Source organism: Peromyscus leucopus, chromosome 20 (genome assembly GCF_004664715.2).
Source record: "Peromyscus leucopus breed LL Stock chromosome 20, UCI_PerLeu_2.1, whole genome shotgun sequence".
Classification (NCBI taxonomy): Eukaryota; Metazoa; Chordata; class Mammalia; order Rodentia; family Cricetidae; genus Peromyscus; species Peromyscus leucopus.
This window is the reverse complement of record NC_051080.1, coordinates 33,967,979-33,991,685: the sequence shown is the minus strand read 5'-3', so window position 1 is coordinate 33,991,685 and position 23,707 is coordinate 33,967,979. Positions and strand designations below refer to the sequence as shown.

General features: G+C 42.6%; 1 protein-coding gene across 22 annotated transcripts in view; it reads left to right on the top strand.

The window, feature by feature from the left end:
- The window catches only part of Rbfox2 (RNA binding fox-1 homolog 2), a 240,092-nt gene that overhangs the window by 156,119 nt on the left and 60,266 nt on the right, over positions 1-23,707 (top strand). The window contains exon 1 of one of the 22 annotated variants that reach the window (XM_037197622.1): positions 5,504-6,036. The exons of 19 other annotated variants lie outside the window; for them this stretch is intronic. In XM_037197622.1, coding sequence (XP_037053517.1) covers positions 5,992-6,036 — 45 coding nt within the window. In that variant the 5' untranslated portion in view covers positions 5,504-5,991. Of the gene's footprint in view, positions 1-5,503; positions 6,037-16,518; positions 16,795-23,707 lie in introns of those variants that run through there. 2 more of the 22 variants (XM_028871050.1, XM_028871043.2) reach the window with 2 other exon arrangements.

Genomic DNA, 23,707 nt, shown 5'->3' with positions numbered 1-23,707 from the left:
ATGAAGGCTTATTACTTATTAACAGTACAGGTTGAATACCCCTTATTGAAAATTTGAAGGACCAGAAGTGTTTTAGATTTTAGAGGGTTTGTGGGGCTTTGGAATACTTTTTTTTATTTTACAATACCATTCAGTTCTACATATCAGCCACGGGTTCCCCTATTCTCCCCGCTCCCACCCCCTCCCCTTACCCGCAGCCCACCCCCCATTCCCACCTCCTCCAGGGCAAAGGAGTCCTCCTCCCCCGAGGACTGCGATCAACCTGGTAGACTCAGTCCAGGCAGGTCCAGTCCCTTCCTCCCAGCCTGAGCCAAGTGTCCCTGCATAAGCTCCAGGTTTCAAACAGCCAACTCATTGGAATACTTTCATAAACTGCACTAGTTGAGCATTCCTAATGTAAAACCTTGAGATCCAAAATACTAAATCTGAAATTTTTCAGTCAGTGTCAATGACCAAAGATTTTAGATTTCATAGTTTGGGGATCAGGGATTCAAAAACTTGGCCAATTTAGAAAGAGTAAGGACAGGCACTTCCAAGAAGTGTTGTCGACTTGCCATGCCTTTCATTCCTGAACAAAATGCTGTTTCAGTCATACATACACTGGTTTGTTACTGCCCACATTTTTTCTCCTCTGTGTCATGCAAAGGCGTGTTTCTACCCTTTGCTGTGATTTGCAGTGTTCTGGTAGGCATCATTTGAAGCCTTTCTCTTGGTTAGAAAATTCAACTGTCTCATGCTAGAACCAGTAGAACTCTTATGCAGATAGTCATATGAACTTTTGGCTTTGTGATGTTTTTCTGCCCTTCTGTGAGTACCTGAGGATGGCTTTGCTTACAGCATGTTGTTTATTCGATTAGAATGCTGCTCCACTCTCCATCCCATACCCTTCCCAGTCTATCTGGAAAACTTGCTAAACCCTCCAGTTTATTTAATCATTGTCTATGGAATATTCCCAGTCTTCCTCACCCTGGAAAATGAGGTAGTAACAGTGGAAAACAGTAGGCTGCCACTGTGTTTCCCTTTTTCCCAGCTATCTTCAACTAGGTGTGGCATTCATCAAATGCAATTCTGTGTTTCTTACTTCCTCTCCCTGCATTGTCAGCTCTTTTGGGAGCTGTTTTTGCTCTTCATACTTTACAGCATGTTGGGCATGTTGTGTTGCTGTGAATGGACATTGACTGAATGAAGAGGTTAAGGATGATTGATATAGTAGCTCTTCTACTTTTCTTCTCACTGTAATCAAAATACTTGGTAGAACCAAGTTCATAGAGGAGAAGCTTATTTAGGCTCATGGTTTTAAAGAGAGTGCAGTTTGTCTTGGTTTGAGGAAGCTGGGGTGGGAATTGACTCAGCTCTGATGGCAGAAACTTGTGGCAGTGACTTATATCAACATAGTTTTGAAAATGATGCAACATGAATGCACGGGTATTGTCCTTAAGCAAAGCATCTAATCAGTATGTACCCAGGATCACATAGGAAGTGCCATTATACTCAGCAGGAAGACAGCTGGCCCTTATTGGACATAGGAAGGGAGAAGAACCTGTTGTGTGACCAGTTTTCCTGGGGAGACATAACACATGTCTACTCACCCCAGAAAAGGATCCCAAGATAGACTAAAGTATGGATATCACCAAAGTCCAATTGGTAAACCAGTGAGTTTTATTGGGGTCACTTACAGGAGCAGAAATGACTCAAGACAGCTGCATCACCAGGGCCCACCTTAGTAGCATGGATGACAGCTCACAAAGCTGGGAGCTTGGAGCACACTGCACAGCCTTCAGGCAGCTCCACAGGTTGGAGAGTGTCCTTTCCAAGTGACTCTGCTCTAAACCCCTTCAGGCAGTGCAGCTGCTTTTGGTCTGCTCACAGAGCCTTGCAGTTTTTCCCCTTTGAGAGTCATCTCTGCTACTCGGCTTCCTTCGTCTGACAGGGGCTCTTGGCGTTTACTGCTTCCTCTGCAAAGAAGGGTTTAGTGAATCTGGTAAGTTTCAGGGACTTCCTGAAGCTATTTTGAGTTGTCACCCTTCCTGCTTAAAGAGCTTCCCTGTTGGATGGAATATTTCAATCTTGGAGGAAAGTAGCCCAAGTGAGCCTTATACCGCAGTGTTGAAGACAGGCCTTGAAAGGGCCTGTTTTTAGACTCAGACTCCAGGTTGCACAAGGAAATAATTTGATCACAGGCACAGGGGTGAACAGCGATGGAAAAGTCAAAGGTGTGCCACTGGTGGTGCCAGTAGCTGTCCTATGCATCCCACCTGGGCCCAAGGCAGAAAGTTTTGGTGAAATTCATATTCAGGTGTGGTTTCTACTTTTTTATTTTGACCAGCATTGAGCCCACCCTAGTACCAGTGTCACCAAACCAGCTCTGAGAAGTAAGTGCAGTTTTCTAAATCCCCATTCTCTTCAGCCTTTACATGTTGCTACATGGCATCGTTAAGGGATGTGGGGTACAGAAAAGTAGCAAATGCCCTCTGTGTTCTGGCTCTTGTGAGGACTCCCAAACCCCACTTAATCTTGTGCTGTCTGCTTTCTAGAAGTTCAGGGTTCTGTAAGATTCCACTTACAACCCCTTTGCCTTCTCTCTGAGTGTCTCTCCCCACTCTCATCCTTTTGTTGTTTGTTTGTTTGTTGTTTTTGTTTTTCGAGACAGATTTTCTCTGTGTATAGCCCTAGCTGTCCTGGAACTCAGAGGTCTGCCTGCCTCTGCATCTTGAGTGCTGGAATTAAAGGTGTGTGCCACCACTGCCTGGATCTTCTGTTAACCTTACAACGCCACCTGAGCATTTAGTCTCCTGTAATTAATTCACCAGATATCAAACTGGGTTAAATGATGAAGCTTTAAGTTTGTCAGCCATAGTTTTATTATTATAATCCCATTATCATTTTCAAGTTTTTACATCAGGAAGCATCTTAGAGGATCAAGGGGGGGGGAGGGGCAGCTATGCTCACACTGACTGGACCACCAACACAGACTCTCAGATTTATTGGTGACTTCAAGAGCTAACTGACAAGTGTCATGTGATCAGTCATGAAATACTGCTCTATAGTAGTGAAGTTGGAGTCACATAGAATTCCTTGATTTAAGAGGATATTTTGGGTAAGATTTTTATTGCAGACACCTGCCCCTACCCACCACACCTCCTCTCCCCACCTTAGGATAGAACCAGGGTCTTATGCATGCTAGGCAACTGCTTACCCTTGAGAGCTATCCCCAGTCCTCTTCTGCTATTTATTAACTTCAGAGGGGACAATTAAATGTACATGATAGGCTTTTAAGATGTGGCCAAGCAAATGTAAGATGTTAGGAGGTTCTGATGATCTTCTTCAGAGTTGGCAAAGGAGGTGTTACAGTTTAGTGATAGGCAACACTGTAGAAGTATGTGTAGAGAGCGCCTTTAAACAGTACTAGTTCAATTATGGTAAGTGCTTTAGTGCTTAGATTTGTGCTATGGCAGTATTTCACCTCTGACTCACCTATACCTTCAAAGTCCTTTGCACCAGACTGTTGTTACTAATTTCTCTAGTACTTAGCATAATACCTTATGTAGAGTAGATGTAAATAATTCTTTTGATATGGGACTGGGTGATCTTGCTGCCCTTTGCCATTCGGGCCTTGAACTCTGAGCCTCTTGCCTTAGATTTTTTCAGTAGCTGGGATTTACAAGCATTCTCCATCAGACCAGCTGTTTTAATTATATTGAATTAGTTGGGCTTTTTTTTTTTTTTTTTAGACAGAATTTCCCTGGAACTCACTCTGTAGACCAGGCTGCCCTCAAATTTACAGAGATCCTGCCTGCCTAAATTTACAGAGATCCTGCCTGCCTCTGCCTCCTAGAGTGCTGGGATTAAAGGTGTGAGCCACTACTGCCCAGCTGAATTGGTTTATTTTTAATCTTCATTTGTAATTCATAGAGAATCAGTGCTAGCAAGCTTGAAATATTCTAGTATTTTGTGTGGTCCTTGCTGTAGCACAAATCCTAATTGGTCTTATAATTAAAAACCCAGAGTCAGATATCAGGGTAAAAGCTGAAAGATCAGCCGGGCGGTGGTGGCGCACGCCTTTAATCCCAGCACTCGGGAGGCAGAGGCAGGCGGATCTCTGTGAGTTCGAGGCCAGCCTGGTCTCCAAAGCGAGTTCCAGGAAAGGCACAAAGCTACACAGAGAAACCCTGTCTCGAAAAACAAAACAAAACAAAACAAAACAAAAAAAAAAAAAAGCTGAAAGATCAGAGAAGCAGAGCAGCCAGCCACTAGAGTTCTTACCTCTACTGAATCCTAAGTCCAAAAGGGCTCTCAGCTCCTGTCTCCTCCTGCTTTATATTCCTCTCTCTGCCAAGCCATATCGCTTCCTGTCTCCACTTCCCTAGTGCTGGGATTAAAGGTGTGCCACCACTGCCCGGCCTCTACGGCCAACTAGTGGCTTAGCTCTGCACTCTGGTCTTCAGGCAAGCTTTATTGTTAGATCACAAACAAAGTATCACCACACCTTGCAGTCTGTTTGATTGATTTAGGGTGCATGTTGTACCTGGAAGACCATCTCTAGATGTGTCAGTGTGATTTGAACCTTAAAGAGCAGTTTCTCCTGAACACTCTTGCACTTAACTTCAAGGGCCATAGAAGGCTGCATTGAAGGTGTGTGGGAGCAGCCATACCATCACAGGCCCTCACACTCAACCTTGCTAACCCCATGAAGGCATGTCCTAATGTTACTGGTTCTGCCTTAGTAGATTAAAAGGTCATAATACTGAAACAAACTTAGAATTACCATTTTGGATTTTTGAATGTTTGTCCCAAATACAGGACTTCTTAAGAGGAATAGTTTTACCTGGTGTGTCTCTATGATCTGTTTATTTTCACTTTTTGCGCATTGTGTGTTACTGTCTAAGGACTACTTAGCTGTTTTGATTGTAGTGAAAGCCAACTCCAGCTTGCTGTGGGCTGTCAACTAACCTCACACCTGTCCGTGTTTGTTACTGCTTTTAATATCAGTTACAGAAATATGTGTGCACATGTGTGTGCAAACAATGGCAGGGTGGGGGAAGCCTCTTCCTAAAAGGAGAAAAGCAACTGCTTTTCTGTTGCGACCTCTCCACCCCCACCTCTTTACAGGCAGCCACAGTTAATCCCTCCAAGTTTGACTGGAACAGCTGAGAGCACACCCTGCATATTTGCAGGCTCCAGTGGACTCATGTTGCTCAGAGTTGGGGCCACCTTCCTCTTTTCTAGCTGACCCTGCCAGCTGTCCTAGCTCCTGTTAAAGCAGGAGGGGGCTGTGTGTTAAACGATACAAAACATACAGGATCATGAAAGGGACCCTTTATTGCATGTATCAGTGTGACTCTTTTCTGCCAGTTCTTTTCATGGCTGGGCTTTATGCCGTTAATCCTAACACCTGTCTCTGCCAGCGACAGTGAAGAGGGAGAGAGGGTGTGTGTGTGTGTGTGTGTGTGTGTGTGTGTGTGTGTGTGTGTGTGTGTGTGTGTGTGTGTACGTACATGCACTCACATTCCCACCCAAGGGAGGGCTAGAGAAATAATACAGCTCCACTTGCCTCCCATGTCCTAGGCTGGGAGTATTCCCTTTGACACACACACAGCCTGGGACGTATTACTTGCTCTGGATACCTTGTGCTTCTGCCCTTGTTTGCCACTTTAAGGAGCCAGAGGTCTCTTCCCTGGCTGTCATCTTCTGCCTCTTGGCTTTCTGGTGGAGTTGTCGGCTAAAACCAATCCCAAGTGCTGTACAGCTAACTCAGTTGGAGCAGTTTGCTTTTCTTTGAACATCTCTTGTGGATACTGCTGATTCCTATTGGTCTGAACCAAACTCTGACTTCACCAGCTGAGCCAACACAACTAACTGTAGACTGGAAAGTAGGACAAGGATTTTTTTTTTTGGAGGGCTTCTAGTTCCCTTGGACAGGACACATCAGACAAGACAAAAACTTAAGGTGATTTTTGTGCTGTCCAGATCTGGAGTCTCTTTCCCTCTGCTATGTATGGTGTATATTGCATGGATTATCAATATCCTCTTGTCCAGGTAAGCTGGGATATGACTTGTTTTCCAAACACTTATTTGATTGACGTGAAAGTTTTATGATAGAAAAATACAGACTTTTTAACATTTGACTTTCTAACATTTGCCATTTGGGTAGATTTCTCAAGTTTTTTGTTTTTTTTTGTGTTTGTTTTGCTAATTTGCTATAGCTATAGAGATTTGATTTTAATAGTGGTGGTAACTGGACAGGAGTGGTTGGCTTTTCAGTTTTAGAAATTCTGTAGCTTCAGAGATTGAGGGGCAGAATAGGTTTGGCAGTATAAATGTAATATTTATAATGCCACTATGATATAATAGACTTCAGGCTCTTTGGAGGCAACTGAGAGGTACAGGTAGCAGTCTCCAAGTGTTGCTGTGTTTTTCAGAAAGGTAATACATAATCAAGGCCATGCCTAAGCTATTTTAATTTGGTTTTAGCCCAGCATTTTCAATTATTTTGTGGTAGGATTAGTGACATTTTCATTGTTAACTTGTTGAAACCCAGAACCAGAAAAGGTTAAGTCATTATAAAGCATATTACATTGTGTAACTGCCTTTTAGTTGGTAGCAGTATAGAGAGAGAGCAAATGGAAAAGAGTTCTGGATTCTGGCTACCGCTGTGGTAGTTCTACGTATACATGCTCGAATAACTTCATTTTTATTGATTGAATTTTGAATTACACATATTTCATGATCCTTAATTACTGTCCTTCCAGGTGCCATTTCTAATAACCAGCACCTAAGTTAGAGGTTGAGCAGAGATACCCAGGGTTAAAAAAAAGATGTCCAGAATCTTACCCCAGCCACCTCCATTCCCTCAAGACCTTACTGGGAGTTTGGGGCCTGGTAGGTAAACTCCCTTTCAAGCCCCCAGTCCTGGAACCCTGTGGAGGTTGTGTTCTGTTTCTCTTTAACTGTGTCCTGACACGTTGATCTTGGCGTTTTATGAGAAGTCCATAGCTATTGCCATGGTTTTTGATTTTTTAAATCAAGTGCAAGTGTACATCACATTAGTCATGAGGTTTGCAGCATTTACAGATTTCATTTATCTGTGGACTATTTCTCCACTGACACATCAGGGTATTGGTCTTTCTACCTGCTTAAGACTGGACATGTCATGAGACTAGACTAGAAGCAAATCTTCTTACAAGTAAATACTGATGGGCCTCAATGAGACGCAGCTGTGAACAGCTAGCAGTGATCAGAAGCATAAAATCGCTTAGTGGAAAAAAGTTCTCTTCAGACTATGATACAGTTGGATAAAAACTTTGGCAGTGAAACTTTGATTCTTTTGTGATAAGGTGAATTGATGTTCTAAATCTTTTTAGTCACTTAGATTTATTATTGTTTGGGGTTGGGGATTTAGCTCAGTGGTAAGGCCCTGGGTTCAGTCCTCAGCTCTGGGGGGAGAAATAGATTTATTATCGGTGAATACAGGGTTAGTATTTTAAACCGTACTTCCCGAGTCTTGCTCTGTTGGTAGGTTTATTCTGTCTAGCGTTAAGATAGCTGAGAAATACAGGGAAAGGTGTTAGAACTAAAAGTGTTTTCTTCTATCTGCCACACCAGGAAATTAATGGGATTGGGGAAAAAAAATAAAAACAAAATCAGTTTTACATGGAAGAATTAAAAGTTATTTTATGAAGATATTTATTAATTTTTTGATGGAACAGTTTTCAGTGCATTTGTAAATGGATGATAAATGGTTGTTTGCTATACACTTTTCTTTTTTGTTTTTTGTGTGTGCTTTCTTTCTTTTCTTTTCCTTTCTTTCATCTAAGACAGGGTTTCCCTATGTAACTGTTCTGGCTGTTCTGGAACTCACTTTGCAGACCAGACTGGCCTTGAACGCAAAGAGATCTGCCTGGCTCTGCCTCCCATGTACTAGAATTAAAGGCGCATGCTGCCACTGCCCGGCTTGCTATACACTCTTACATTCACTATAAAATGCTTTCTTTTGAAATCTATATTATATTATTATACTTGTTTTAATCAAAACCCATTGCATAATACTTGAAATCATGTACCAGTGCATTATACAGTGAACACACTTAAGGACATGACTGAATAGTATTTTTAAATAAAATTTATATCTTTTTAATTGAGTATTTCTAGAATTGCTAATGTTGAGATAATGAAAGAAAGTGAGTTCAACAGAAGGCAATAATGTATTTCACATACTTGACCTTTCATTACTCTTAATGTTAATAAAATAATGCCTGCCTAAGGCGTGCAATTGAAATTTATTATTTTATTAGTTATGATTCCTGTAGAACCCAATCTGTTTAAAAATACAGATAGGTTAAAAAGGATAGAGGCTTGCTAGAGAAGGGTTTAAGAGACACTGAGTTTCCTTGTCCAGAAAAAAGATATGAGAAGTTATACCTAAAGTAATTCTTTCTCCTAACCTGGCTGTGGTGGCACATACCTTTGCTCCCGGCACTTGGGAGGCAGAGGCAGGTGGATCTCTGTGAGTTTGAGGCCAGCCTGGTTACAAAGCAAGTTCCAGAACAGAACTATTACACAGAGAAACCCTGTCTCAAAACAACCCCCCCCCCAATTCTTTCTCCTTTGTTTATTTAATAAATTTGTTTATTTTTATTCTTCTAGACAGGATTGCACTATAAACTTGCTGTGTAGACCAGGCTGGCCTAAACATCAAGATCCATGTGCTTCTCCCTTCCTAGTGCTGGGGTTAGCCAGGCCAGGTCCTGATATTCTTGTAGGTGGTCTAGATTAAACACCACCGCCTTGACTAGATAGTTACATGTAGCTATTGTTGCAAATTAGGGGGATTATTTATTGTCACAGTTGTTCCTCAGTGAAAAAAATGTTACAGACTACTGTCCTGTCACCCACTAGTAGTGAGGTGGTTAGAGGAAGAGGAAGCAGGGTCTTAAATCACTGGAGGCAACTAAATGTACTGATTGGATGGTTTAGGACAGCCAAGGGCAGCCCAAGGATGTTTGGCTGGCTTATGGAAGAATAAGACAAAGGTACCTATGCAAAAGAAACTATTGATACTAAGATATGCTTGTATGTGCAAAGTACTAGAGCATGAATTAGTGCCTCTGCTTTGTAGTTCTCCAAGAAATGATGACGCTGACATAGTGATACACACATTCCTTAATTTCTCATCCTGAGTTAGTTTATTGTACCTTTTTTTAAGTACCTCCCATGTGCCAGATGTAGAGATATAGTGACAGCTAGCCCAGCATAGTCTCTAATAATTTAGTTTAGACACAAGGCATGTTTTAGTATTAGAAAAAGAGCACATTTTGGTTTTCAGTTTAATCATGTATTTTCTTGATAATTTAGTATTGACACATTTGTTTACATTGCACCCTTTTAGTATTGATCTGAGAAATTTCTCTTTAATTTGTCATGGAAAATACAAAGAAGGGCATACGTCATTTCAGTTGTATAAATGTTTAAGGTTGGAGTATTATAAGGTATGAGTAAATTACCTAAAGCCAAATTATAGTTAATGAAGTAATAGGTTTTGATCTGTCTGGCTTTAAGCAGGGTGTTAGTACATGTTTTTAATGTTCTTTTCTAATGGTTAGATTTGGGGGTACAAGAAGTAAATGTGAAGAAGTTGTGAGTGTATAAATGTATAAGGTTTAAAATAGTTTTCAAATTCTAATCTCACCCATTTTTCTGAAACGGGCTGTCTGTATTGCACCTTGCAGTACAGAAGAAAAGCAGCTGGCAATTATAGAATTAAATCTCATCATCACATATCGAAAGGAGTATTGGAACAAAGGAGGATATTGAAGTTGTATCTTGAGATGCTTCTGGAAAGGTGTCCAGTATAGGAATAAATTGTCACTTAGGTTTATTGCAGGAGTGTGCTGTGAAGGGCTTTTGTACTAACAAGGTTTCATTGTTGGAGGAAGTACTCTCTCTCTAATGTTGCTCTTCACTTGGGTGTCAGAGGCCCCTGGGGAAGTGTGAGCAAGCCCCGCCTCTAGTCAGGGACTCTGGGTCTACTTTTATAGCATAGCTGGTATGTGGGTGGAAAGTAGGGAAGTTGAGTCACAACCATAAAATTACAAAGAGCAAAAGTATGTGAAGTGAGTTGTTTGTTTTCACTGTGTAGCCCTGGCTGTCCTGTAACTCATGCTGTAGACCAAGCTGGCCTTGAACTCACAGAGATCCACCTGCCTCTGCCTCCCCAGTGCTGGGACTAAAGGCGTGCACCCCACACTCAGAATGAAGTGGGGGTTTTAATTAGCAGGTATTCTGTATACAATCTCAAGTAGTCTAATAAAAGTGAAAATAAAAATCTTTATCTCACCTTATCTTTCTACATACCTTTCCAGTTCAGTGTTTTAAAAGATGCTGAAATAAATTTATAAATTTGAAAGTATTAACAAGAAATATATTCTTAGAACAAAGAATGCTTTCATAGTACTCAATAACTACCAAGATACTTTCCATCCTTTTTTTGTTTCGTTTTAGGATTTTTTGTTGTTGTTGTTGTTTTGTTTTTATTTTGTTTTGGGTGGGTGTTTTGTTTGTTTTTCAAGACAAGGTTTCTCTGTAGCCCTGACTGACCTGGAACTCACTCTATAGACCAGGCTGGCCTCAAACTCTTGAGATCCACCTGCCTCTGCCCCCTGAGTGCTGAGATTAAGGTGTGTACCACCACAACTCAGTGATACTTTCCATGCTTACTTAGCGCAGTATGCCTAAATAATGTCTAGAGACAGATTAATTCATCGTTTGAGTTCAGCAAGCACCACCACCACCACCACCACCACCACCACCTCATCTAAGTACTGGTAAGAACTGGGGTGTGATATAAAACATGATTTCTACCCTCTAGCTGCTCACAGGGTAGTAAGAATTATGCAAAGGCTTATGCCCATGATAGATGCCAAGGTAAAGTGTACACAGAAATATGGGACGACTAACTGGGATGTAGAAAGCAGATAGATCAGGAAATGTTTTCGGGGTAAGGATTTCTGTAAGTAGTAAGCCTTAGAGAATGGATTCACAAATAGAAGGCTGTTTTCAAGGGTCGTAATAGAAACAGGATCAAACTAACGAGTTGCTCCGTGTGGCAGGATGTGACAGAATACTAGAGGGATGGGAGCTGTGATTCTGACAGGTCTGCTAAACAAACAGGTGATGCTTTCAGTTCCTACTAAAGAGTTGGGATTTTCCCAGGAAAATGGCTTTATTTACATTAGCCTTTTAAGGAAGGAAAGAAGGGAAAAAGGAGGCAGTAATAAACCCAACCAGTAAAACAAAAAATTTCAAAAATATAAAATGCCAGACAAGGAAATTGAAGGAGATACCATAAGAAGGAACGACATCCCATGTTCATGGATCAGCAGAATTAATGCAGTGAAATTATTGTATTATCCAAAGCAGCCAATAAAATTAACCTCAAAATTCACTGACATTCTTCACATTGGTGGGGGGAAATTCTAAAGTTCATAGGGAAGCACGAAGATCCTCAGATAGCCAAAGCAATCCTTATCACAAAGCAGTGCTGGAGATGGCACAGCACCAACTATACATTATACCAAAGATCCATAGTCAGTATGGCTCTCCACAAAAGGACCCATGCACTGAACAGAGGACCTAGAAATAAAACCTCACATTTGTAGCAACCTTGTTCCTCACAGAAACCAAAAACACACATTGCGGAAAAGCCAACCTTTCTGACCAATTGTGCTGGGTAAACTGGATGTCCACAGTTTGAAATCCCTTTTTCTTACTTTGCACAAAAGTCCATTCAAAATAGCCCAAAGGCTTTAGCACAAGATCTAGAACTTTGAAACCACTAGTAAAGTCTTTAGGGAAATCATTTCAGAATACAGTCATAGCCATGGACTTTCCAAGTGGGACTCTGGTAACTCAGGAATGAGTAGAAAGACTGATGACTAGGAGTGGATCCAGATGCAGAGCCTGCATGGCAGAGGGACAGACAGTGAAGAGAGCTGCAGAGTGGGAGCCCCTTCCAGCTGTTCATCGGAACATATGAATATATACCAGAATATATGAACAACTCAAAGACCAAGCCCCCAAATAACAACCCTTATAAATAAATAAATGGGCTAATGAGTGAAGTAAACAGTTGTCAAAGGAAGTACACATGGGTAATAAATACACGAGAAAATGTTCAACATCCTCAGCCATCAAGGAATGGAAACCAGATACACAGAGATTTTTAGCTGGGTGGTGTACACTGGTAAGCTTGTTACTGTGTACAATTCACACTCATTTTAACAAAACCGAAGAGAAATGGCAGGATGAGATTTGTGGTTAGAAAGATGACTGGCAGTAGTGAGATGCTTGGAGGATAGACCAGAGACACTAGTAGAGAAGCAGCTCCAGAGCAAAGAGTCTGTGGGCATGGGCAGGCGAAGAAAACAGGGCTTACTCTTAACTTAATGTAGCCTTGAATAAGGAGGAGCCCTCCACCTGTGGGCTTGTGTTTGACCCCAACTTTTGTAGCTTGCTAGCTTGGCTGTCTATGAGCAAGACGCTTACCCTAACCTAGCTGAGTCTCCGTCATCTCTGCAAAGGAGAGTTCACTCTCTCACCAGTGTCCTGAGGATAGAGGGGGCTAATAATGCACAATTGCCGGCTCAGAGCCACTTTGGAGTAAGTCTTCAGAAGCAGGAGCTATGTTGCCTGCTGTGAAATCTGGCCTTCATCAGTAAGACAGGCATGCTAGAATGCAAGAGTCACACGAGAAGCTTCTGCTCTGCTTTGTCCATTGCTGTTTCCCTTCGAGTTAGAGGGATGCCTTGGCATAAGTACAGCAGGCACTTGGCTGTTCTGGGACTTGATGGTTCAGTTTTAGATTTAAAGACTGGTTTGTTTTGTTTGTTCAAACGTGTGCTTGCGTGCATGTGTGAGTGTGTGTATGTTGAGCAGTGTGGGTACACATATGTACCACAGAATATGCATAGAGGTCAGAGACAACTTGGAACAACCGGTTCTCTTTGAACTTAGCTTGTTGGCTAGTGCTAGTGCTTGGTGGCTAGTGCTCTTTCGTTCTGAGACATCCCATCATTCCCAGTTTGGGACTTTAAAGACGAGTACAGAGGTGACTGTTATAAGCAGCTGGATATTCTGCTCTGAAGTTAGGAAAAGATGTGGGCGAGATTCAGAAATAGGTCCTCAGGGTTGATGGGCATTATTAACTGAAGTGATGGAGTGAGATCCAAACCTAGACAAGTATTGTCAGTGCCAGCCTCCTAGAAATTTGGACTCCTGAAAATCTGAAATACCTGGCTCCTCTCTGCACAGAAAAGCACAGAAGACGATGTGCTTTGACTGGGGTGCTGGTGTGAGGAGCTGTGCGCTTTGGGAGGATAAACTCCTATTGCACTAAAAGATTGAATATGGCACCTCATGCAGTATCACCATTCAGAGAGTGCAGAGGAAGGAGATGAATGGGGAGCAAGAAAAGTTAGAAAAGACTGGTATATTGTCCCGCTTTCCCCTGTCTCCCTCTTGCTCTCTCTCTCCCATTTTGAGATGGGTAAACAGCTGAGGGAGCCTCATTGCCTGGAATGCTACCAAGGGACATCTGTAGTCTGAGGTCCAGCAACAACAGCACCCAGGCTCCTGTGTGGCTGTGGTTGTCCGGGTGGCAGTAGATGAAGCAGCATTTGAAGCTAAGGGTGAGTTTCCCAAAGACAGGAATCCAAATGCCACAGAAATGTCCATTGAATTTGGTCATCACCTGGAGATCCTCGGTGACTCACTGAGATGAGTTTCAATTGAGCAGCATAGAAGAAAGGAAGCAGGAGGTCTGGAGACTGAAATGCCAAGGAGAGGGTCAAGAAATTGAGACACAAAGTACCCTTCCCTGTGTTTGTTTATTCAGCAAATATTTCGAGTACTTCCCATGTCCAGGCATACCTCTGAAAGCCAGAGGCTGCTCTACTAGGCTACACATGATCTTCTTTAGCTGCCTGTTGTACTCTGTTCAGATGCCCACTTCCTCATCACTCCAGCCCCGTCTGTCTTCCCAAGAGAGAGACAGACTGTCAAATGAGCTTTTCCTTGGTACACTCAGCCACCAGGGACTTCAGTGGTTTTGCAGGGTCAGATTCAGGCTGTTCAATTGCTCTACTATCTCTTGGGCACCAAAGAGCAAATTGTCCTCTCTGTCAGCCTTTAAAGTCAGGGACACACTTCAAAATACCACGGGCCAGTGCTCACGGTGATCCTGTTATTCAGAGACTTTATAAAAAAACATTTCAGCATATTTTATTTTTAGCTTATTATACTGTCCCTTGTGGTAATGAATTTGTAAGCTTATTATTTGCAGGTAAAATATTAATCCTATGTATAAAAATGCAGTTTTAAGTTTCTGGGCCTGTGGAAACCTTTATCCTTGTCCAACACTTTTGTTTATGGGAACCTTCCATTTCTCATTTATTTTTTAAAGAAAAAAAGTCCCCTTGTCATTATAGTAAGGGACGGAAGTCATACCCAAGCACCCAAGTAGCTTTCTTGGTGCTTGTGGCTTTTTGTTAAGGGCGGTATAATGGCCTGATAGGTTCAAAACATACTGTACAGGGACATACAGGTTTACTTTGTATGTCAAAGCTGAAAACACAGTTATTTCATAAATATGACTTTTTTTTTCTTAAAGTACAGGAAGGATTGCAAGCATGCATTGCCGCACTCTGCTTCTGCCTACCCCTTCTTCTTTCTTTGCCTTTTAAAAATTTTGATGTCATTTGGTTGTGTATTCTGAAAGCCCTGGATGTTCAGACTTCAGCGTGTTCCCAAAGGTGTAAATCTTGTGATCTACTCCTCTCTCATTTTTGTTTGCTTAACATAGTACTTGAAGACCTCATCCTTTAAAGACAAGGTAGGGGTGTGTGTGTGTCTGTGTGTGTGCACGCGCGTGTGCTTACAGGTGCCAACAGAATTGAGAAGAGAGTGCCAGGTCATCTGGAGCTGCCCAGCATAGGTGCCGGGAACTGAACTCAGGTCCTCTGCACACTCTTAACCACTGAGCCATCTCTCTAGCCCAAGATTATACTTTTGCACGTATTTCTTCATATCTATAAAATATCAGGACAACAGCTTCTGCCCGATTACACAATCAGTAAGCTGTCCTGACTGTGGTCTCCAGATTTCGTTCATGGTTTCTGTAGTCTGCATTCTTTATGGAATTGTTAAAATAATTGGCAATTGAGAGAACATGGTGGTGGTGTGTTGGCAAAAATGCCACCCAACTGTATTACATGTTACATTTTAAAAGCCTGGTTCTACATCAAGCCAGACAGTCCTGGTAGAGACAGCAAGAACCTCTACTATTGTGATTACTGACTTACAGTTTTGAGTATTTATTTTTAAAATAGGAAGCTAATTTTGCAATTGATCTCTTCTACATTTCAATGAATATAGTAGAACTAAAACATGTAATTTTCAGGACAGGATCTTGTCAGAATCTACTTAAAAATCTTAATTTATGAGATAATTGGCACAAGTCCTAAATTTATCAAATACTCACATAATTTGAGTCTTTATATAGAGATGATGAAGTTTACATTTCAGAATTCAGTGCGGGGGGGGGGGGGGGTCACTAGTAATGGACAGAATGAGATGAACACTCCTGCCCAGTTCATCACTATGCGAGGCTTTTATTTGAGTTTTAAACGTGAGACTTAAAAGAAGCATTTGTGTAGAGTAAACATTGTCCTGAGCCACTGTATTCTCAGAGCTCTGTAGTAACTGTTACTGTTTGCAGTAATGACGCAAGTGCTGGTGGGGGGATAAGAAAGGTGTTCTTTTTACTGTAGGCTGGACACAGTAGGGAAGTAGGCAGAGCAGTTCTCATTAACCTGAGCTTTATGAAGTGGGGAGCTTCAGCAGTCAGATGTCCACACCTTGAGATTGATGCTGACACCTTTTTCAGAATCTCCAGGGCTTTTAGAGGAGAAAAAAATAGGCACGTAACTGACCTCCCTTCTCTCCTAGTCCTGTGCCCTCATTACATCGCCTCTGTCTTCCAGTACCGTTCTGCATGCTGCTGTCCTTGAAAACCTTTGTGTACTCACTCGAGCAGCTCTTCGTTCCATACCTTTCAGTAGACCCACTCTTACCTGTGAATGTCCATCAATGGAAAAAAAACTTCCATTTCTTTTTATTATCAGATATTCATGGCCATAATCTTTTAAATCTGTATTAACTGTAATAAGTTGTGGTAAGTGCTTCCAGAGCAATATAATTAATACCACCATCACAACCTTATAATATGCCAGCACATGATGCCTACCCCCTTCACTCTCCCCCCTCCTTCTGCCTTATGTGCTTGCGCACGCATAAACACATATACACACACTCACGCACACACGCGTGCGCACAGTAAAGCACAGGCTGAACTGCCATTCTCCAGCAGGCCTGCTTCTGGAGTTGGGAGCTGTCAGCCTGCTGGGAGGGGTCCGGGGGAGGAGGAAGAGGTGGGGCTCCACTCTGATTAATTACCTTAGGCATTCAGGGGTGGGGCTTCCTTCAGCCATCTGCCTGAGATATGGGAGGGAGCTGGAGAAAGAAGGAGGGGGAGAGACTGCCAGAGAGGAAGAGAAAAGAAAGGAAGAAACACTAGAAAGAGAAAGGCAGGAAAACGAATAAAGGGAAGCCGGTCACCCGCCCTAAACCGGCTAGCTGGGGACGGGTGGCAGAGAGCCACAGAGGTGTGCCCCACTACGGCAGCTTCTACTGGTTATCATCTGCTTCTTCTGGTTTATGGAGAAAAAGAAAATGGTAACTCAGGTAAGACTTGTGCGTCCTCCACACATTTCTGTCTCAGGGATCTGCGAGAAGGTCTTGGGGTGGAGTGTAGCCAGCCAAGTTTTAATGAGGGTTGTCTTCTTTAAAAGGCAGATTTATTGTTATCAGCTGAAGTGTTGGTCCTTCGAGCATGTGTACTGTATCGGTGCCCTTTTCTCCCCTCCTCCGGCTCCATAACCGATCCCAGTTTCCTGTAGTGTGCAGCTGGAGCTCAGGAAAGAGCCTGTGGGGATTTGTCTACCTCTTTGTCTTGATTCTGAGAAGAGGGAGGGAGAGAGACTGCAGAGGTAGGAAGAGATTCTTGTAGACTGCCAGAAAGGGGAGAGGGAGTGACTTCCTTTTAAGAATTGCAGAAGAATTTGTGTTACTGGGAAGGCTGATTCACGGGGGTTTCTCGGGCATGGCAATGGAATTGCAGTTTGCTGCCTTCTTTCTAAACGGATTATCAAAAATGAAGGCGAGGAAAGAACGTTTCATTTCTGTGGCTTTGTCGTTGGTAAAGGATGTTTTCCATAGGAACCCACAGAACATCTTGGTGTAGCAGAGGCAGGTACTGCTTTTTCTGATGGGATAAATGCGTACATAAGTGACAATTGCCCGCTTTAAAAGACGTTTGAAGGAGATGGAGTAGGAAATGGAAGATCTCCATCTCTGTCTCCTCCCCATCCCCCTTCTCTCTCCCTCTCGGGTTGTGTCAAGCAGTGTCTACTCTGCATTTTAGCAAGTCATTCCCGACAGATGGAAAGGTGACTGCTGTTCCGTTCCTGGCAAGGCTGTTTTTTTCTGGTTGACATCCTACTGATGCTCCTTTACCTCCTTTTCTTTATGTATGGCTTGGGGAAAGTGGTGAGGCTGTGTCTTATCAGAGGACGTCATTTCCATGATAGGACTTTCAGACCCTTTAGTCTAAGACTTGGGATCAGTCCGCCCCAGGCTTCCCTCACAGGACAGTGCTTTCCTTTTAAGGAGGTTGCCCCTTTTTGTATTCTCTTCCCTCTTTTCCTCTCGGAGTCGCCACCGGAGGGCGAGAGGCAGCAAGCTATCCATCAATAGAGGCATCGCCTTTGGGGCTGGAGCCCTGTTTAGTTAAATGTTATATAATGCCCTGCAGTGCCGTTTGGAAGGAGGGATGAATCCATCCTGACCCAGAGAAGAGGGAAATTTCAAAAGATAAATCCTTCCAAGGAGGATTTTCTCCAAATCTAAATTGAGGAATTGTCAAGAAATTTCTCCTTTAGAAAGTGGAGAAACTCTTGAATTTTTTTAAAAAACACTTCTTACTCCTTTATAAAATCTAATTAATGCTTTTGAAATCTCACTTTATTTTGTCAGTCTCCATAGAAGGAAAGCCCATGTCTTGATTCTCTCTGAAGCCTGGGAGATGCTGCTCACTTCACCTGAGTCCACACCAAGTCTCCACTGAGGAGCTCTGTTAAAGCACAGTCGCCCTCAGCTCCATGGAAGACTTTGCCCTGCAGTTCTCACGCATTTGAAAATCAATGAAGGAGCCATCTAAACAGCAAATGTTAGAAAAAGACTTCTGTGGCCTTGTAGAGCATGGCCTCTTGGTTTTAGAAAATTGAAGTGTGTGTGACAAGTTAGAATGTGCACGCTCGTTCATACTTCATATTGTGCTCCAATTCCTTAGGTCTATGGAAAGTGTAATTTTAGGAACAAGGTTGAAGAAATGAATGGAACCTGGAAAGAGACTGGTTTAGTGGTTAAGAATTCCAGTAGATAGCCGGGCGGTGGTGGCGCACGCCTTTAATCCCAGCACTCGGGAGGCAGAGGCAGGTGGATATCTGTGAGTTCGAGGCCAGCCTGGTCTCCAAAGCGAGTTCCAGGAAAGGCGCAAAGCTACACAGAGAAATCCTGTTTCAAAAAAACCAAAAAAAAAAGAATTCCAATAGATAAATTTAATCTTGGTGCTTTCTCAGCTGTGTTAAGTGCTGAAGGAAAGAAAGCTCATTTTCTCATGTTGAATTCATACAACTGAGAAGAGCAGGATCTGTGTGACATTTGTTTCAGTGTCTACACCATCTACCTGAAAGTCACAGAAATGGTTGGTTGTAATCTAGAAAACAGAATCAAAGGAAATGGTAAGTGGAGTCAAACCTTTGGGCTAGTCTGGGGTTTGGTTTGGTGTGGTTTTTTGTTTTTTTGTTTTTTTTTGCTTTGTTGTACAGGTTTGTATGTTTTGAGCCAGACAGCAAATCCAAACACTTGATAATGCCATATCACCTACATGTTTTCAGTATAAACTGTGTATACTGGTCGGGGTGACTGTCAGAGTTAAAATGGCTTGTTACCATACTTAGTGTTCTGGCTAGGATGTAAAGAAAGTGGTATGATGTTTGCTCAGTTCACCCCTTGGTTCACTGTATCTGTGCCTTAGACTCTCCTCCCTGCCCCTCATCCCCATCACTGGGTGGAAGAAGACATCTTCATCATTTGTTGTTAGATCCCTTTGTGCATAGTGGGCATCTTTGTTATTACACACACTGTAGTTTTATACGGCCTTTGGTTGTTGTACTAGCTAACAATTTTATCACTGACAGTAAATAGAACTTGGCTTTTTAATAAAAAATAGTGTTTTAGTGGCAAAATTCTCATGCAGTCGTAGCCAGACATGCTCATGTGATACTTTAAATAATACCTTTGTCTCCTGTTCATGTTCAAGTTCCAGAAGTTTTTCCCTGAAGTCTCTTTAACTTGATTGACATACTAAAGATAGTGCATGTCCTGTCTATAGAAAAGCAAGGGGATAAAAGGAAAGAAAAATCATTCTCATAATATGTGTAAACTAGAAAAACAGAGTTGAAAATGACTTTACCTAATTAATTTATAAAAACATTAGCAAGACACAAATTCTGTTTATTGTTGAGAGGAAAGTCTATCAGGCAGAGGGGAAAAGCTTACAGGACAACCTGAAAGCAGATGTTGGACTCGACGACGGGGTGAGACTGCCAACTTCTGTGGAGCACAGGGCCCTCCCTTTCTTGGACAGTTGAGTGCTTTGCTGGCATTTTCTTCAAAATCTGTTTTCCATCAGAACCAGGAGGAGAGAAGGTGTTAGGAATAGGGGAGGTTGGGAAGGAGGTTGCTGTTCCTTTAAATGGTGCTGTGACCCGAGTGGCAGCAGGCAGCAGGCTGCTCTGGAGCGTGTTCTTTTGTAATGAATCACCAGCTCCATTGTCTGTTGCCTCCCCTTTGTAGCTGGCAGGCCGGAGTCTTTCACCTGAGCTGTGCCCTCTTAGGTTCTGGGTAGTTGGAGGAGACAGTGGGCGGGGGTATTTGAGGCTCGAATTAAAGGCAGATAAGACCGCAGGTATGTTTGCTTTGTTTCGCTTTCCCTCCCCCTTCGGTTTGTGCTTTCTGAAATGGACCGTTGTTGGGAATCTGGTCTGTGAATTTGCTAAGCACATCCCATTTCTGTGAATCTGGGAGTCCTGCCCTTCTCTGAGTCTCCATTTTGTGGCCTTCGTCTGAAGTGATTCCATTCTCTTGCCTGCCAGTTGCACACTCCTTTCCACACAGCCTCGTCCCTCCTCCCGCAGAGTGGAGCCCACAGTGTTTGTTTTGGCACACTTTCCACTTTCTATGGGCTGCGCAGGATTCTGGGGGAAGTTTGGGGATAGGTGGGGATGTGGATTGGAGGCTAAATTTATGTTCCTTTACAATGAACCAAAAAGAAAAAGTCGTACTTTTCCCAGTGATTTTGTTTCTTTCTGAATTCCTCTACACTGGTCGTTAACTTCAGTGTTAACCATTTCCTTACTAAGACCAGGAGTGACTATTTAAAACTGTCACTAGTCTAAAAAGTATTTATCTTTCCTGGAAGATACCCAGAATTCCATAAATGGGGATGTTACGGATCTGAGCATTTGTGATGCTATAAATGTGTTCGCCTCGATCCCATATCCCTCTTCTCTTGTGTCCCTTCCCATTTTTATTTTTCCTTTTGCTGCTAGGTCTCAGTTGAGACTGAGAAAGCTTGGTGTCTGGCAGCTTCCTGTTGAAGCGTGCATTGCTAGAAGACAGCTTTATGCTGGAAGGGAGTGACAGCCCTCATCCCTCTCACTGGTTGTGTTCTCCCTGAAGAAACTGCGAAGTCACATTGTCCAGATGGCTATCGGGAACAGGCTCATCTCTTTCTGACCTGTGGTTCGTGGAATGCTCAGCTTTTAACCTCTCATGATGTAATGTCTTTCTTTAGATTGACTCATGGAGAACCTATTTGTAATGTTCATGCTGCCACTCAAGATCAGTCACACCCCAGTCTCCTTCCACTGTCCCCCGTCTCAGGGATCTACTGTACAAGCTCCATTCTAGAGCCACGAGTCCTCAGTCAGTGTCCCTGATATTCCAGAACCGGTCAGTTCATTCCTTGCATGTCTCCACCCCAGAGGACGCACAGGAACTTGGCCAGTCACGGTGCAGTGGCTTCCTTCTGGAAACCTCTTTGCTGTTTGGACCACAGCACCTTTGTTCTTGAGCTCAGATGCTCAACCTCTTGTAGGCAGACAGGGTGCTGCAACCTTCCACTGTGGTGCATCCTTTCCATTTCCAGCCTCTGAAGGAAGTGTTCCTCTGTTACTTTTGGAGTGACTAAATTCAGGAAACCATGGAGTCATTTAATTCCTCAGAGGACTCTGCCCAGGGTGACTCCCCCAGCTCTCCACCACGCGGCCACCTTGCACTTGTCCTGCCAGGCCTTTTCCTCTCACTTCACTGCTGTGCCCTCCAGAACCTGAGCCACCAGGCTTCCTTTGCATACTCGACTATCTTGAAGGGACTGTGCCTTTGACTGGCCCGCTTCAACCAGCACTGCCTGCTCCTGTTCGCCACCCTTCTTTTCTTCCTCTCGCCACTGCTCTTCATGCTTATCATTGTTGTCTGTCTCTCCTCATCCCCGAATTCCAGGAGGGCAGGAACTTCAGAAGGATTCTTCCCTTCCTGTTGTCTGGAACAATCATCACAGCAGCTAATCCTATATGCAAGTATGTAATGTCATTATCAAACACCATTCTCAGCACATTACCTAAATTAACTCACTGAATCTGGCAACATTGGAATTTGAGTAAACCCAAAGAGTTTATGTCCACCATTCTTGTTCTTAAGTATCACCAATAATGACTGTCGTTAAAATAAACATTTTACATACCTACTTTGCACTGATACATACATACTGCATTTACAAATGTGAATTATGATTGCTTGCCAATCACCTTTTGAGTAGTTGTCACACATACTGTTGGTTAAGGGGTGGCCATGCCGACAGAGGAGAGTTCTGGATGCGTTGATGACAGAAGAGTTGCGAGCCATGGTTACCTTTCTAGAGCTTTATTGGGGGAGAGAGAGAGAGGGGGGAGAGAGAGAGAGAGAGAGAGAGAGAGAGAGAGAGAGAGAGAGAGAGAGAGAGAGAGAGCAGAGGGGGGAGAATGCGGAAAGAGAGAGCACGCCCGCTTTTTAGGCTGGGATGCCATCGCAGACTGGTGACATAATTAAGGACATAATCCTTACACATACAACATACCCTGTTGAGGTAGTTTTATGTGTGTCTTGTCTCCTCCTCCCCACCCCCTTATTGCATGAAACGCTGAGATTCTGGAGGTCAAGCAACCTAGTAAGTCTTAAGTCCAGAGAGATTTCCAACCTGAGGGCGATTGAATTCCAGATTCCTATGCTGTTTGATTATATTGCTGGCCTTGCAGTACTTTCCATGTGGGCTGCTGAGAAGCAGACATGGTTTCCTTGCGGTGAGCTGAGTCTGTCTCTGCTGTTGCCTCTCACACCTCCTAGTCTTTCCTCTCCAGTCACCTAGTGTTCCCATCACCTTTACTCACACACAGCCATTGGAAGATACTGTGATTGTCCCTTCAATCTTCTGTTGTCTTGGCCCATTTCACCTCAAAATATGGTTTCCAGGATCCTTACTGTCCTAGACTAATTGTATTAATTTGTATAACTATCAGTTTATTGTATTTAGTATATTATACATACTTTTGTATATCATATACTTTAGTATATTAATATAACGAGTATTACTAAGTATCATGTCTTTATCAAAAGTTTGCTTTATAATATTTTTCCCCTATTAAAGTATTATTTTTCTGTTCCATTTTATAGCATGTCACCACCTTACTAGCAAGAACCTACTTGTCATTGAGCCTCTGAGCCTTGCCTCAACTCCTGAACGGCAATCAAGATTATTGATTGGCTGAGTGTGTGTGTATGTGTGTGTATACCTGTGTATGAGCACTCTCATACACATGGGTGGAAGTCAGAGGACAACTTGGAAGAGTTGGTTGTCTTTTTTCACCATGTCATCTCAGGAATCAAACTCAGGTCGTCAAGCTTGGTGGCAAACACTGTTACTCAAAGAACCATCTTATCCACCCAGGATTCTCATTTTAACTTAATTGTTAGAAACAATATTTTAAAAATGGTAGTTGAATTAACAGTAAAAATATTCATATTCCTATCACACCCTTTAAATTTTCCTTTTAAAGGGACTATCAATCTCAGAATATTAGAATAACATTTCCTATTTAACCAGTTCAGAAGAAAATGGATATGGCAGATAGTTGTTAACAAAAGAATACAGTGTTTAAAAATTGTAACTTGAGCTAGGTGTGGTCATGCATACTTGTAATTTAGCACATGAGAGTCTGAAACAGGAGGATTGGAAATCCAAGACCAGACCAGGCTGTGTAGTAAGACTCTGTCTCCAATTAATTAATTACTTAAAAGTATGTGAGGCTTACAGTCATGAAGAGATTTTAATTTCATTGAAAATTACAGGGAAAGATTTTGGCACCAAATTTTGAATGATATTTCCTTTTTGGTTAAAAGAATCTTAATACAGAAGACATGGTAATAGAAACCAGTAATT